At 41.4% G+C, this 16,802-nt stretch overlaps 1 protein-coding gene and 1 long non-coding RNA gene across 3 annotated transcripts; one reads left to right on the top strand and one right to left on the bottom strand.

Annotated features, from left to right (window-relative positions):
- Positions 1-275: 275 nt before the first annotated feature.
- HS3ST1 (heparan sulfate-glucosamine 3-sulfotransferase 1) lies at positions 276-11,651 on the bottom strand. Of its 2 annotated transcripts, none has more exons than XM_068943362.1 (2): positions 11,483-11,651; positions 276-3,545 (listed from the first exon to the last, which is right to left on the bottom strand). In XM_068943362.1, the coding sequence occupies exon 2, from the start codon at positions 2,895-2,897 to the stop codon at positions 1,935-1,937; it is 963 nt and encodes a 320-aa protein (XP_068799463.1). In that variant the 5' UTR covers positions 2,898-3,545; positions 11,483-11,651; the 3' UTR covers positions 276-1,934. The 2 variants fall into 2 exon arrangements, with proteins under 2 accessions (XP_068799463.1, XP_068799464.1); XM_068943363.1 differs by having other exon boundaries at positions 276-3,026.
- LOC138067236 (uncharacterized) lies at positions 3,483-5,661 on the top strand. The gene is made up of 2 exons (XR_011141104.1): positions 3,483-3,555; positions 5,420-5,661. It is a non-coding gene; the product is annotated as an uncharacterized lncRNA (long non-coding RNA).
- Positions 11,652-16,802: the final 5,151 nt, after the last annotated feature.

The raw sequence follows: 16,802 nt of genomic DNA, 5'->3' as shown, positions 1-16,802 counted from the left end.
ACTTTTTGATACTGTAATCTTTTTTTTTGGTATATGTCTAATGAAAGATGCAATATTCTTGCTGCCAGGAATTCTGTGTCCTTGTTATAAGTTCTGGGTCAGTGATGAACCATGAAGGAACAACCTAGTAGCAAACAATTACTTACCAATGAATCCATTAGGCTACTGTTGAATTCCTAAGTAACAATTAACCAATGTCTAAACTGAGTTTGAGTCCTAAGTTATGGTCTTCCAAAGAAGCAACTGATGAACAAAAGAGAAGGGAAAGATGCAATTCAGAAAATATTTTATTGAGTACAATACCATTTCATTGTAGGTTTTCATCAAAGGTTTACTTTATAAAACAACACCAACAACCTCTCTGAGGTTGAATCCAGCTTGGGCAGGTGCACAAGAAGTGGGAGAGAGAGGGGCAGCATTTGCAAATTTTCATGCAAACAGCGTCATATGAGATATTTGCATCCAGACAGTACCTTGTCACAGTGCCCAAGTTTGCACCATCCCACCAGAAAAAAATTACTGCATCTATATTTAAATTTTGTAAAGGATTGTAACAATCAGTTGCAAGTCCAAATTTACACAGTGCTGTCACTGAATGTTCAATGGGTATACTATAGATCTTAAACTGAATATTAGGAATTCATAATGGCAGTACTCTAGAAAGCCTTGTCTGGAGAAAGGATTAGCTCTAACTCAGAAACTGATGGCTAACAAAACATCAGAACTCCTACTGTAGACAAGGGGAGTTGTAGTTGTTTCTAATGGAACGCACTGATGACTAACTTCCATTTTTTTGTAGATGGAAAACCATAAGAATTCATGGAATTGAGGTTAATTCCACAACAAACAAGGCTGGAATGCAATCAAGATTTGTAATTATGGTTCTTGGAAGGAGAGCAATAGAACAGTAATCCACGGGCAATTTTCATTAGCATGAAGCAGCTGCCTAGCTCATATGAAATAGCCTTAAATGGGGTACAGGTGTGTTAATATACATAAGAATGAAGTTGTTGTTTACTAGAGTTTAGACCAGGTAATTTTTCTGGTGTACGTATTGGTTTTCAGTGGTTGCAAAGCATAAATATGTGCTATAAAATTTAGGAACAGTCATAAGCAACCTTTAAAATGTCCCCATATTGCTTACATTTTTCTCTCACCTCACTTTCTTTCATTATGAAGTATATATACCTTCTGAGATTGCAGGAAGTTTTCAGGTTGGCTGTAGTTCTGCAACTAGTAGTAGATTTTATGAGCTGGTCCCCACAGAATCTTAAAAATCTGCCATGAAACTAGCACTGTACTTCCAAAGAATTCCAGGAGCACTTGCTATAACATTAAATATGAAGGTAAGTGCAGCATTTAATATGTCTTATTACAGAGCATTCCGTTGTCCCTTGGATGTGCATGTCCCGGCATGTATCAGAAGTACCACTTTTATCAAGAAATAATTTTGTTTAAGCAGGATGGAACACTTTCGCTAACCACAACAATATTTTCAAATAAAAATAAGTTATTAAACAACATGATTTAAAGCAAGAGAAAGGGAAATGTAAAGTTTAGTGTATTCATTAGCAATCAGAGGAGAAAGTCCAGAATAGTCCAGAAAGACCAAAATATTCAGATAATTCAGAAAGGTTCTGTTGAAATGAATCTCTTATTTCTTAAAAAGACAACACATTCTCAAGAGAGTATCTTTTGCAGTGAAATATTTTAGTTTCTTCATATAGACACATAATACACAATGTTAACAACCATGAAAAACAATACAAAATGCTTTCAAATTTAACAAGTAGAAAAATATAACTAGTATATATGGCAATTGTGAATCTAATACTGTACAGAAATATTTATGGATTTTACAAATAAATTATAGCTTAAATGCCCTTTTTAAAATTTCTAAATGTACATTGGAACATAGGTTCTGAAGCTTACCACTAACTTGCCACAAATGAGTGCCAGTCAAATGTTCTGCCAACAAGCTCAAAAAATTTCTTGTTGGGCTCATGGAAATATTCATGCAGTTTCTCGAGTAACCGGGTATCTACCTGTGGGTGCGCTCGTCCTTTGGACTCATGTAAACAACGTTCCCTACCACTGTCCCTTAGGCAATAGAAGCCTTTGGTTTTATTGAAGTAAAAGTTTGAAGCATTTATCTGTGGCGATAACTTCAAAAATCTCTCTACCTTCTCTATTTCTGGAAAGGGATCTTTGATTAGTTTATCCCCATCTACAATATGGATGCGATCAAGACGAAAATACTTCAACCAGTTTTGCATGTGAATGTAATATAAGCTTCTGTTTATTGCCTTGTAGTCCACATTGAGTTCACCATCTTTAATCAGGAATTGCTCAATGGATGGATACGGCTTGTGCTTCTGCATGTGGTTATAAAACACTTGGGTGTAGTCTGATAGAACTCTCTCACTTGGGTCTCTTAAAATCAGAAGTAATCGCATTGATTGGTTCATGTTATAAACTCTTTCAGGCACTTTCGGTGATGTGAAATATGCTGGAGTTTTTTCCACGGTGATCTGATGGGGATAAGAGAATGGCATTTGATTAATATACCACTGCAATCCGTTTCTGTAATGATCTTCCCAGTCAAAGAAGTGAACTTCACTTTCTGCTGCCGCGATGTCTGGATGGAGGCTCAGCATCTCTAACAAAGCTCTCGTTCCCCCTTTTCTCACTCCAATAATGATAGTCTGTGGCAGCTGCTGGCGCGATCCATTAGAATGAATGTTTTCCTTGAAGTCATTTTTCTGAGATGTTTTCTTTAAAAGCTCTCTCTGAACAGACTGAGAAGAGGTCTCAGCCTTTGAATTCACAGCCGGTCTGGAAGGCACTATGTGAGGCTGAACAATAAGCAACACAGCTCCCAGCAGAAAAGCTGCCATGACAAGAGGTTCTTGGTCCGGTTTCACTCAAGCAGGTAATGGGGCATGGAGTGATTTCCACAGAGAGCAACCTTTAAAGGTTGTTTTTGTTTTGCTGAGCGAACGCGTATTTCTCAAACAGAAACTTTGCTGAGGAAAAAAAAAGAAATATTTTATACTCAGATATATCGCTGCTAAAGCCATACTGCAAGTGTTTTTTTCATATTCAAAACTCATCAAACTTGTTTAGCTTTTCCAACTTGAGGCTCATAGAGCATTGGCTGGAATTAAATTCTTCAAGGACAGGCACATACAATAATGCTGTGAGAAAAGGATTTCCAGTCATCAGGACATACGAATATTTGGAATCTTTCTCTTGCACCCAAGAGTCATCCAGAGTACTATTTTTTATTATTTTTTCGTAAATCTGATTTCAGTGGAGCTGAATCACTACCACAGGAGAATTTAATGCTTTTTCTCTGCAGGAATAGGTTGTGCGAAAGGAAGAAGCTCTACTCTGGTCTAAATGACTACGAGAAAACATTTTTTGTTTTAGTGAATCATCTTTTGCAGGCTATTTTCTGCGATAGTATGAGGAGACCTGCGTTCTTTTTCTCAAGGCATAAATGCATGTTTGTCTTGGAAAAGAGGGTGGCATGCACTCTTGTCCTGCAAAAAGGTAAGATAACGGTTATAATTATAAACGATAGTATGTCTGCATCAGCAAAATGCTAAAAGAGCTATGGTCCCAGTCCAAACACTCAGAAGAGAAGATATGTAATGGCTGCTTCAGAAGGTCATTTCCAGAACTGGCTAGCAGGCTGCTGTGATGACCTACACAACTACATTTGGCCTTTGTTTATGAAAAGACTAGTAAATACTGCAAACAAGCTTAAATGTCAGGATTTTTTTAATACAATGTTTGGAGTGGTATCTTAATGCCTTCTGAGCCTCTCTCATATCACATGTGTGAAAGTAGCAAACCTGTTATATTGTTATGTTATAAGCTGGCTGTATATGTAAGCTTCCTATATTAGGATGCCTCCTAAAGATTCTGTGACCTCGGTGAAGGGGTACTGTAAGTAGGATTTTGCTATTGTATCACTCCATATAGAAGTGGAGGCCATGATGGCAGAGTACCTGGCCTTACTAGGCCACTGCAGTACTGAATTTCAGCCTGGAATAACTTGTGCTGCGTGAGCTGACGAGGCTGGAACGCGAAATTACGTATGAACAACCTGAGGAAATGCAAGGGCTAGGATTCAGAAATTCTCCCGAGAATCTGAAAAGAAACTAATGACTTCCACAATAAGCTAAGTCCCAGTGTGACAAGGACTAACGATGTGTTTCTAAGCAATCTAGAAAGTTCTGTTTGACATTTTGTCATTTACAAAGGTCATGTCTCCATCCTGAATGGAGCACGCCTGTTTCCTGATGTTTGCTAATGATTATTAGTTTTATGCTTTCACTTTTCTAATGGCTTTTAAAAGGCTACAAAGCAGCTGCATTGTTAGGAAGCAGAAATCAAGGGTGGGAGGTGAGGGAAGCACAGCCTCGTGGTGGACCTAAAGCCATGGGAATCTGCTTCCCTGGCTGCCTGTGGGCTTTTAGCTCATGGCCATGCCTTGTCTTGGGCAGAAGGTTATGCCCTGGGCTATTCTGTGATGTCTGATATGAAGAAACTTCACAGAGAAACTCGTTCTTTCCTTTTTGGTCACTGTTACAACTTTTACCTGGCTTAAAAGAGTTCCATTTCGGCTGCCGTCAGTAATCTTCTGCTCTCTTTCCCAGTCCTCACCATGCTTTTAATCTTTCTGAGTTTAATCTAGCTGAGTTTTTTTCAAGAAATATTCTTAATTAATAACCCCTCACTGGGGGGCACTGGGTGACAATTTAGTACAGGTGAATTCATGGTCTGTGTCCCCAGTGAACTAGCTACTGCCATATTTAGGTGTAACGTGATCAAATGGTACAGCAACAGTCCGTTTAGATGGGTGACTGCTGAGTACATAAGAGCAACAAAACATCAACTCTTGTTGAATTTTAAGGTCACAGATTAAAGGAATAGCCACTTACTCCAGAGTGTATTTTAAGAATGACTAGCTCCATAAATAGTCTGAGTTGTTGCCTTAACACCTTACTGGAAAAGCATAATAGGATTTCAGTGAGGAACAGGTTGAACTGTTGCTGAAATCAGTTAAGTTAAAACCTGACAGTGGAAGCCCTTATTTCTTAGTAGCCAGATTGAAATATGCTACACTAATAACAGAGTTCTGCAATAAGCAATCTGTCTCTACTAAAATTAACTTTTAGCTGCTGCACTTAGTTATTAATGCCACAACACATTGCTGGGATTTTTTTTTTTAAATGAACTATACATATCAGTTCATGGGACTGTTTTTTAATTTATAGTTTATGTATTACTCAGTTAACAGCTTTTAAGAAGCCTTCCCCCTGGCTGGGTATGTTCCCAAACATGGGAATGTTTGGGTGGAATAAAGTATGCAGCAAAGTGTTTAACTGCAGCTCTACTCTTGTCTTAGGCTCACATGGCTCTGTTGGGAATCGGGCTTGTGGAATATTACAGCTGTGGTACCAAGGGCCTTGCTTCAGGTAGCCCCTTGAGCCTCACTGGAGATCTGCCTCGTTGTCTTCTCATTCCTAACTGAATTATTTGTTTTGAGTGTGGTTTTTTTTCCCTAAATAAACAAAAGTAACTGCTTTTTGTTACAACACGCAGAATAACTTGGGAGTATCTTATGCTTCAAACATATGGAATTTGGGGTTTTTTACTTTTTTGTTGTTTTCCTACTACTTGTTCATGTGTGATCAGGTGTTCCACACTGCAACATGGTATCTGTAGTATTTACTGCCTTTATGCATACCTAATGAACCACGTCGGTAACTATGCCATTCAAAGTACATATATGCTGTTGTTGTTTTACTTGCAAGCAGTAAGGCTTTGTCTTTCTTTTCATTCTCTTTTGTTTCTTTCAAACTGTATAGCTTCGATATCTGGACCAGTGATTGTGTTGTGTTAGACTAGTGCATCACCACGGACATGAGCGTTCCTCTAAATTCAGCGCAAAACATATGTTGTGTGGGCAAAGTGGTGTCCAGGAATAAAACTGCATATAAATTGGTTGTCATTCAACTTTCTTCTCTTATGCCCTCTTTAGTGCTTTATGCAGATCTGCAATTTGGTGACTAGAATTACAGCAGTTTATATAAAATGATGCAAATGTATATTCCATAGCTTTGTAATTTGTAGGTTCGAAAAACTGTTTCAACAATAATAAGCATGCACTGAAGAGTTTATAGCAGCCACTCTGCCAAATTACTTTTCTGCTTTAACAATTCTCTTCACTGCCTCCACCAGTCATTCAGAGCATACATGACTTCACTGAATAACTCTGTATTCCAGATTAGTACAAAAATTTAACTGACAGTTAGTAGTATTGTATTTGCAACCAAAAAAGGAGCAAGTTGGTGAAAGAAACAGTTTGTTAAATAGTGCTTTGAAGATTATACGAAGACTTTTTTAAAAGTCTGATTGCTTTTTCTTAATCTTTTCTTCAGCTTTTTCCAATTAATTAGCAAAATGTGCCATACTGTTTATTCAACAAGATTCAATGTTGACATTGCCAATCAAATCAGCTTTAATGATTAAAACCGCTTCCAAAGTAATAGTAACTTGGTAGTAAATGGAAACTTCTCACTAAATGCAATATGAGGGCTGTAGCTGTCATATTTCCATGATTTTTAAGCATATTTCAGTGCTCTCTGAAACATGTGTCACTGTTTTATAACTTCTGACCATGTATAGCCACATTACAAAAATATTTGAATGCCTCACTCAAGCACATGGCCTAACCTACCTAAATTGTATATAATTTTTAGTTTAATCATTATTAACCCCATTTTTGTTGGGGGTGGGAAAGAGGGGAAATAGGAAGGTGAATGTAGCTCTGAATTTTCAAAACAGCCTTAGAGATTTAGCTGCCCAAGTGAGTAGGAGTGTCTGTACGGCAGTCGGTAAGCACGAAGCAGGGACAATGGGGAGACTCTAAGAAGGGGATACTTCACAAAAAGTACGGAGAGGTTTGGCAGAGCTAATGAAACGTGGCTACTGCCAGGACAGCGCCTGGGAGAAAGGATCCTACTACACCCTTTCCACAAACATGCAGATGATTTCCCACCAGCATCATTAACAGAAGCTGCGGTTTTTGTGGTACTGCAGGGACAGAGGAAGAGCGGGCTTAGTTTCACACCTCCTCACCTTCCCTCATTTCTGAGCTGAAGCACTTCACTGCAGGCATCTTTGCATAGGCATCTAAAAAGGCCAGTTTGGCCTGAGTGAGAACCCCAGATCAGTTGCTAAGGTTTGTCTCTAGAGGGAGATTAGAGCTGAAAATCTGAGGGAAATACCTTACTCTCCAAAATATATTTAGTTCTGCAGATACGACAGAACCTTAGGGCAGTTTGCGGGCTGTATTATTTTCCTTTGCTTTAGAAGCCTATATTTGGCCACTCAATACTGCCAAATACAAGAGTACTTCATTGCGGGTAAAAACTAGGGGTGCAGCACAACTCAAAAATCCAATACGCTGGCTTCTTATATTGGGAAAAAAAAATCTATAATTCAGCTAATCAGCTCTACAAGTAACTTTCTAAACTGATGAAAAGTCTGATCTGAATATTTGTATTCAGTGCTGTATTTAAAAAACACTGAACTAGATCAATTCTAGTGTACTTCAAATTCTTCAAGAATTCACTGCTATAAACTGTATATATTCCTGTTCTCTAAGAATAGATGGTGCCTGCCATGGGATGTATTCCACAGTTGTTTATATGATCTCTTTCAAGTGACATTTTGTACCCAGTTAGCATTATACTCTGTAGTACAGGTACCATAACTTACAGCTCGATCAAGAGCTTTTCCTGAAAGGAAAAGGAGCAAATTTTTTTTTTTTTTTTTTTTACTATAATTGGTTTATGAAACTCTTTTTCCTTAGAAATATATTCTGCATTTTGGTGTTGTTAACTGTTAAACCTTTTCACAGTACCCTCTTCCCGAAGAAATGCTTCCCACACTCCCCCCCCCCCCCACTGTTTTTTAATCACATTCAAAAAAAAAAAAATTTTAAGTAATATGTGCCAATAAATGCCTGAATTCTAGTTTCCCATAATTAACTACAAGTAGTTGGCTGCTTTACAGTGAGTTATACAAAGACAAGTGTATTAAATAGAACTATACACTACTGAAACCATAGATCTCCAGGGGCATAAACTATTGATCACCTCTCATTATACAAGAAAAAAATCTATGCGTTAATAGGGGAGGAGAAAAGATAAGAAATTGGATTAATCTGTATTACAGGGACTAACTGATACTGTCTAGCTACCTAGACTACATGCCTCAAATTATATTTAATTATATTTAAAAGGTTTACCTTTTATAGTCAGCATATTAAGAAATCTAGTCACAGTGTCAGTGTGCTAAGATGATATATCGTCTATCAGTTTAAGATTTCAGAAAAATACTTTAAAAGTCTCTAAATATTGGCTAGAGGAACTTAATAAGCTGAGGAAGGCTGACTTAGGGGGAAGAATTTTTGGCTGAATCTGCTACACTTCTGCACCTGCTGTGATAAATACAGTTTATACAAATTAGCTAGGTCACCAGTTCATGTCTTCTAAAGGAGGAGTTCGGCTCCAATGTGAGCTATAATGTAGCAGGACTTATAATAGACTGCAGTTATATATAACATGCGCTCTTTTTCTTAAGGTCAGAAGGGACCATTGTGATTTTTCATGCCAAGAGATCATAACAAATTCTTAGAAGTAAGGTAGAACACTTTAGATGTCAACATCTCATGCAGTTAAAAGTAAAATGGGACATTACAGCAGAACAAAAATAAACTGGAAAAGGTCAGGATGCACAGACATTTTTGTACTGGCTGCTAAAATGGAATCACATTTCCCACATTCCCCTACCAGCCTCTTCTAGCAGTGGTTTAGTAGCTGTCAGGACTTTAATTCTTTCACAGAGAGAAAGGGAAGTACACTGTAGTGCTGCCTTGTCTATCTCCCAGTAAACCCAAAGGTTCAATTCAAAATCTAGAAGTTACTCCCCTCCCCACTTCCAAGCAAAATGGGTCACCTTCTAATTAGGAAGCAGAAATGTATCATGGAGCTAATAGCTGCTTCCTAATTCATCAGAGCCCTCCCTAGGAACGCAACCTGTGGAAAAGGATGGCTCTGTCCTCTCTTGAAAAAGAGAACACAATATATTAAGCAATCCCATTTTCATTACTGCTGCCAAGCACTTTCTTACCATTCTCTGTAGATGTAGGCCCTGTTTCAAATACCAGTAAGACACATTAAAAAAAAAAAAGACAAAAACAACGTCCAAATAATCTTTTAGTTCATATTCCAAGCTAATTTCAGTCTGCTACCCTCCTGCTGCTTGACTTCAGAATAACACTAAAGCAGAGTACCCACTGGTGAGGTCATCACTGTATTAGGCTTAGCTAAACCAATCAATTTACTAAATGAAGTAGTACATGGTGACCTGGAGGGAACCCTCACTCTCTGGAGTGCAAAGAGAGATGACCCAGCAGGATCTTCCATTTTAGACCAGCCAGGGATATTTTCCTTTCTTTACTTACTGAAACTTTTCATGGAATTGCATCAGTTTTTACTGACTGGGGGCTCTGGTAGCTTCTTAGCTCTAGGGTGGCATTTCTGAGGAGGGGAGGGAGAGAACCTAGGCTAGGTCAACAGACTGAAACATTTGTGGTTTCCTCTAATAGAAAAATAGAGGAGTTATGTATCTGTACATGGATATATATTCTTCTGTGCTGGAAAACTGTTTCCCACCTATGCTCTTTTTCTGTAAGGTCTGTAGAAGTATATGGCTAATTCAAAATAACTAAGGTAGTATCCTTATAAGGAGGGGGGCACAAAACCGCACCTGATAATTCTGGGGTCAGATTTTGCTTTGTCAAATTACTGCCTCTCCACTGCAGCAGTTGGATTTGCTTCAGATGCACAATCTTGCTGCTGACCTACCAGAGGCGTTCATTTGACAGTGGTAACTTCAAAAACCTCTGCGCCTTCCCCCTCTACTCCCCTCTGAAAAAGGGGGGGGGGTGCTGAAAGGGTGGATGTGCAAGAGACATGTAAGCTGATTTCAGTAACTGTGCTCTTATTGAAAGGTGCACATTTCTGAGAAATGCAGGAAATGCACCTGTTCAAGAGTGCAAGAAATGCTGACAGATACATAAATATTTATTCTGCGTATATATATGTGTGTCTGTAAGCCAGTTAATGGGCATATACAGTATTGAACCTGTTCTACTAAATGTTCCACTTGCCATATATACTGCAGGGGCTGTTGATGGAAGTGAGCAATGAACAGGTCTGTTATGCCAGAGGTATGGTCCGTGCAGACACTCCATCCCCAAACGCTTCACGCCTGATATGGGTGGCTGGTTGGAAGCCTCTTTCAATTCATGGGACTGCCCAGATTTTTTTTTTTTCTCCCCAGTATCCAAAGAGGAATAGTCTTGGAACAGAGAAAGCCCATAACATACTGCACTAACATAGAGTGGAAGGAGAGTCATATACTTAAATCCCCAGTCAACTGGGGTGACTTAATTGGCTCTACTTAGCAGGGTGCCCTTTCCTAATCTTTTGAATGGTTGGAAGACAAGACCAAATGAAGACAAAGACCTGCCAGAACTCCCCCGTTTGGGGAGTGCCACCCCTGCCTCCCAGCATCTTTTCAGCCCCAAAAGATTTGAACCCTTTGTATCCTTGGCACTGAAAAGCCTACTGAAACTGCAGTGCCCCAGCCTGCCCTGGGCTAGAGCAGGGAGCCAGTCCTTTAACGCAGAGGTGAGCTCGAGTTAGGGTTTTGTGCTCTCCTGCCCGCCGCTGAAGCCCACTTGCCACCAGCCCTATGTAGCTGCAGGGCTCGAGTCCAGCGCGCTGTATCTGGCCAGCGCCTGGCAGGTGAGTGGATCAGAGACGCTCAGAGCAGCTTTTGCAAGTTGTTTTGCTGTCAGGAAGGGGAGCTGCGCTCTGCTTTCACATCCATGCCTTTCTGCCATTATGCACCCTTGTCATTTAGCCCCGAGGGAAACAAGATTTAAAAAAAATGCCCAGGGGCCAAATCTGGACGGACCTGTGATCCAGGTGCTGCTGACCCATTCTCTTTCCTTCTCCCCCTCTCCTTCCTTCCCCCACGCCGGCTTTCTGCAGCGATGCCTCGCCAGCCTGACTCGGGGCGCGGTGCCGCGGGCGCCCCGGCGCTGGGGATGGCGGGTTCGGCACGCCCGGTCGGACGCGCTCCCCGGCCGCGGCGCGGCGCGCCCACCTGCGCGGAGCAGGTGCCGAGCCGCGGTGGGGGCCAGCGCGGCCAGGAGGGCGAGGGTGCGGGGGGGCTGGCACCCCCGGCGGCGGCGGCGGCCGATGCCCTCCGCGATCGCCCCGACGCTGGCGCCCCGTCTGCACCCCAAACTTCCCGCAGCGCGTTGCCGCGGCTCCCCGCGCAGCACCCCGCCTGTTTCCGAGGTCCCGCGCCGCCGCGCATCACTCACCGCCGGGGCGCGGAGCCGGGGGGCAGCGGCCGCCCCGCTGTGCCATGGGCGCCCCGCAGGTGCCGGCGGCGGAGCCGGGGGAAGCGCGCTTGGCGGCGGCGGCGCGCGGGGGAGCGAGCGAGCGAGCGAGCGAGCGCCCGCTGCCGCCCGCCTCGCCCGCCTGGAAGCGGCGCAGCCGGCGCCCGGCGCCAGCTTGTATGGCCCCTGCTCCTCCTCCTCGCCGCCGCGTCAGGGCGAGGACCCTCCCCGCCGCCCCGCCCCGCCGACCCCGCGCCCGGGCCGCGCTTGCCGCGGGGGCCCGTCCCGCTGGTCCCGGCGGCTGCGCTCGGCTCCGCTCGGCGGCGGGGACGGGGCTGCGGGCAGCCGCGGCCGAGCAGCGGGGCCGGCAGAGACGCTGCGTAAAGTACAGCAGCGCATAGCAAATAATAACGCAGGCCCGGGGGGGGGGAGGGGGGCGATTCGGTGGCTACAGAAAGCAGCGTCCTCCCCCACCCCCGGCATTGCCTCCTTCCTGTACCTGCAAAAATAACACCAGTAAGAGGTCTCACGAGTAAGACGTCGCTGCTCCACTGATAGCACTGTCAACCACTTGCAGTTTTATTTACTTTTTCCACTTCTTGTTTATTTTCTGGAGTTTACATGATGGCTTTGATTTTTTTTTTTCTTTTCTTTGTAATGCTCTTTGGTGGGGTGGAAAAACTTAGAGCAGGATGGATGTTTAGAGTGAAGGAACTGCACCTTCTTAAGAGTAGTGGGGGAAAAGGCTTTCTGGGGATTTAAGTCATTCTGTTAATTTTTTGAAATAGGTCTGTATTTCCTCAAACTGCTTTTTTTTTTTCCAAGAGAAAAAACAACTTCTTTTTTTTCCAAGAGAAAACACAATAAAAACATTATTAACATACTGCATCTTCATCCATTAATTCAACAGCTAGATTCTCTTAAAATCATCTGGGAATAAAAAGCAGGCCCATTCAACCGAAAAAAAAAAAAAAAGCTGGTGGCAGAGCTCATTTCTCGTTTGCTTTTGATCTCTTTAGCTCCACTCCTGTCTGTGGAGTTTCGTGCAGTCTGACAATTAGATCTACTGTCTGCAAGTGGGGGAGTGTGCCTAAGAAGGTGAATTAGAACTGTGGATTAGTACTTAGGTTTTAGTACAATTTGCCTAAAGAAATAATTTACTACCATAATAGATTAGTGCTTTGCTAACTGTGGTTGAATGGCAGCCTGGGACCTCTCTGCAGCTGAGGGTCTATGTAAGATTTCCTGAAACTTTTTTTAGGGTTTCTGTTTTGAACTTTTTTTACCTGTAGTTTTGTCTGAAAAAATTGTTGCGTGTTCATGAGCCTGTTTGGAGAAGGGCCGTTCTCCAGAAGCACGTGATCGTGTTGATTTAGGGCTTGATGTTTAAAGTTCCATCCGCGCTGGTGGACCTGTTTGCACAAGCGCTGCAGGACTGGGTTCACGCTGCATGCGTACGCAAGCCAGGTTTTTCCACCCTTCTGCTAGAAACTACCGCAGTGGCTGCTCTGTGGAGCCCAGGAGGTTGGCATCGGCTAGACCTGAGTGGTATCTTTAAAAAAGCAGTTTTTAAGAAAGCCTTAAATCGCCTCTTCTGCCTTTAACCAGACGTGGTTAATATTCCCACTGAAAGTGAGCTAATGACGGGTTTGCAGGATACTGTGATGGTTGACCGGGACTTAAGGTTATTCACGCCTTGCGTTCCGCTCCGTGGGAATGTCAGGTCACACGTGTTTTCTGCCCCACAAACCAGCTTAGCGCACTTGTACCGGGTAAAACTTCTCAGTGGTGGCCGTTTTTTAAAGCCCTTCCCTTCAGCCCTGGCCTGTAGTGGTGTTATAATGGTAGCCACAACGAGCAATTGCAGAACTCTGTTCTCTAATTATGACTTCTACTGAAGGATGCGGGACAAAGAGGCTGTGTTTATTTAAATATCACCAGCAATTTTAAATGGATTAAGGGAAGTAGGTGTGTGGGGTGAGTTGTTTTGTTTACAACCGTTCGTCTGCCTCGAGCCTGGGCTAGGCATACTTTTGTGTGCGGAAATTAATTAGTAAAATAAATATGTAATAGAAAATCTGAAGAATAAAAAGCACTCAGTTATGTTTAAAAAGTGTTATTTAAATAGAATTTTGTCAAAGGTTTGCAAGAAACAAATGCAACTATTTAAGGAAAAATAGGATAGTTTAATTATGAATTTCTCTTATTTGATGTTTTTTCATATTGAATATTTAAGCTATTTCCTGTATTTAAACTTACTAGGTCATGAGTGTAGTGACTTTATCAACCATAGACATATGCAAATACTTTACTTTTAAGATAAAAAGGAAGAGTGCATTTCAAAAGTGTTTTTACCGAAAGAGTACAACAATAATACTATTTTTTTACTTGTATTTTAATACCTTCCTTTGTGTTTTATTATAAGCCTGAAGAGTCTAGTAGAAAAATACTTTCGTTTGTGATTAACCTTGCTCATTAACCCTACTATTTATAGTATGATAGCGGATTTTGGTTTTCTTGCAGACAGGTTAAAAGCAAAAAGCTTAGATGTTGTTCAACTGTTACGGACTCACACAATTCAGTTATAAGGGATCAGTATTTCTTCCATGTGATCAGATGCTGTAATATTCATCTGCTAACCTTCAAGTTTAATATTCAGTCTTGATATAAAAGAATCAAAAGATGAAAAGGCACCATTTCTTTAAGTAATTTGTTCCAATAATGAACCATCTTCAGCATCAAAATAATAACAAAAAGTGTCTGTGCACCTTTTAATCTGAAGGTATCTAACTGTAGCTTCCAGCCTTTGCTTTATATTATCACCTTCCCAGGTAGATTAAAGATATGTTTTGCCCCAAAACATACTTTCTTATTCTAATGAAGTTACCTCTCAATATTCTTTTTTTGGTAAGCTAAACAAAGTGATCTCTCTGTGTCTCACTGAAAGGCATTTTGTCTAAGCTCAAGTAATTTTGGGTTTTTAAATTTTTCTTCACTTTTTACAAATTTGGATCAGTGAGTATAGTACTGATCCTTAACATTCATGTTGAAAACATTTTCATAACACTTTAATAATCAGTCCCAATTGCCTATAAGGTTTTGAGATCTGTCAGTTACTCTGTTCTAAAGCTATTTCATGTGAGCTGAATTGGCATTAAATCCTTATTTTTTAAAATTAGAATGTTCTTATCTATTAAATCTACTTTAGGAAAGCCTATCTTATGTATCTTACCTATCAAGCAAATTTGTAATTTCCTCAAAGCAGATTTGTTTGACATAATGATGATAGTGTTTCTTCAATTGTGGGAAAGCTAGTAAGAGTGAGTGATTCAGTAACTGTACACGTGCTTTATTTTACTGTGTTGACTGAGTAATGACTAATGTAAGAAAGGGAAATAAGAATTCTCAAAGCCAAAAGAGTGAGAAACGAAATGAAAAGTCTCAATGCAACATTACAAGTTCATTTACATTTCCCTAATTAATTTGAAAAGGAGGATGTGAACAATAGGACATTTGGTATTAGCAAAGTCCCAGTTTATCCTGAATGACTGGCATGTGTCATACACTAGAGAAAAGTGTTCTGCCCATACAGTAAATGAAATAGGATCCTGCTTGCAAAAACCAATTCTGCTTGAGGACATGCCAGAGTTGGAGAATTTGGGGGACAGGACTGGAGATGTGGGCAGCATTGGAGACAGGAAGGCATCAGGCTTCCCTGAGCAGAGGTGGGGAGTGACCACGATGGGAGAAGGAAACAGCGATTGCTCAGCTGGAAGGAGTTTTAAAACTTCAGTTTTCCATCTGAACCTGAGAAAAAACTTCTTCACTGTGAGGGTGACAGAGCATTGGAACAGGTTGCCCCGAGAGGTGGTGGAGTCTCCTTCGCTGGAGATATTCAAAACCCGTCTGGATGTGATCCTGGGCAATATGCTCTGGAGGTCCCTGCTTGAGCAGGGAGGTTGGACTAGATGATCTCCAGAGGTCCCTTCCAACCTAAACGATTCTGTGTGATTCTGTGAGTGCAGTTCCCAGGAGAGGCCCAGAGCGGACGGAGCTGGAGGTGTGCTGGCGGCTGCCTTCCTTGGCTCTGGAGTTGGCCACAGCTGGCTCAAGCACAGCCTGGGGAAGCATTGGATTATTCATGCTGCCATCGGTGTCAAGGAAGGAACTCCTCAACTTCATTTGCAAAATTTCCCTTCTGTCCTTGTGCCACCACTCCAGTGTTTCTCATAATAGCTGTATTTGAAATGCAGAGGTGGAAGATAGCTGAAAGAACAGAGACATAACAATTATTTAATTGAGGAAATGCTTCAGAGCTTTCTTTGTATCGTCTACATTGGAGCTGCCTGTTACATAACAAAGTTTAAATTTGTCAGGTTGAAGTAATGCAGTTACAACTTAAGCAATTTAGGACAATTCAGGCTCACTAATTTCTAGATTTATCACTAAAAATGTTCAAGGGAAAGCAGGGAGGAAGCAGTGTTGTAATCAAGTCAGCTAAGGGAATTCAGAGGTTGAGTTATTAGATACATTTAAATGGATATATGTTATGATGATCTTTTCAATTCAGGAAAGAATAGGTATGTTAATTCAGGTCTAGAATCTAAAGTAGACAGGTTTAATTCAGGTCTGGAATGTACAGATAGAAAAAACATGGAGGTGTGGAAGAATATATCTGACTGGCAGCGTGAGGTTATAAATTGGCCTTTGCTCAGATGAAATACTACATACATTTAATGTTTCCCCCGTCCTACACATCATGATTTTCCTTTTATCCCCAATGACAAGCACTTATGAGATGTTCAGGCTGGATGACAGGGCGGCTTATTCCTTCACTAGGCAATGGGGCCTCTGATAGAAATAGCAAGTAAATATGAATCCACTGAGCCTTCCTCTCACTCTGTAAGCACTCTCCTGCACTTACAGAGTAAGGCAGTGCTCCTTATTGGGCCTGATATCATTATAGTTAGTGCTGTGGATTGGCAGATATGGTCCAAAATGAGTCCTTGGGTAATACAATCTCTTAGCATGTAAGATGTGTGTGTTGTCAATTTTGAAAAAAAGGCCTGGGATTTTCTGGTCCAGAAGAGCAGTTGCAGTATGTTGGCAGAAGAGACTGTCTCTGATATGGGGAAGGCTTTTGGGGCTGCCCACCAGAGAAGATCTGTTGCTGAGGTGGAAGACAGCAGCTTGGCTGTTCTTGCTAGAAGGTACAGCTGAAACAGGAGAACAATCAGGCTGGGGATGAGACAGTAATTCCAAAATGATGAAAGATTTGAATGAATATTCAACACGCAAAATA

This window comes from Struthio camelus, chromosome 4, assembly GCF_040807025.1.
Source record: "Struthio camelus isolate bStrCam1 chromosome 4, bStrCam1.hap1, whole genome shotgun sequence".
Lineage (NCBI taxonomy): Eukaryota > Metazoa > Chordata > Aves > Struthioniformes > Struthionidae > Struthio > Struthio camelus.
This window is presented reverse-complemented; position numbering and strand designations above follow the sequence as displayed.

Bases quoted from the DNA above. Each gene is read 5' to 3' on its own strand.
- HS3ST1 (XM_068943362.1), bottom strand. From the start codon at position 2,897: ATGGCAGCTTTTCTGCTGGGAGCTGTGTTGCTTATTGTTCAGCCTCAC.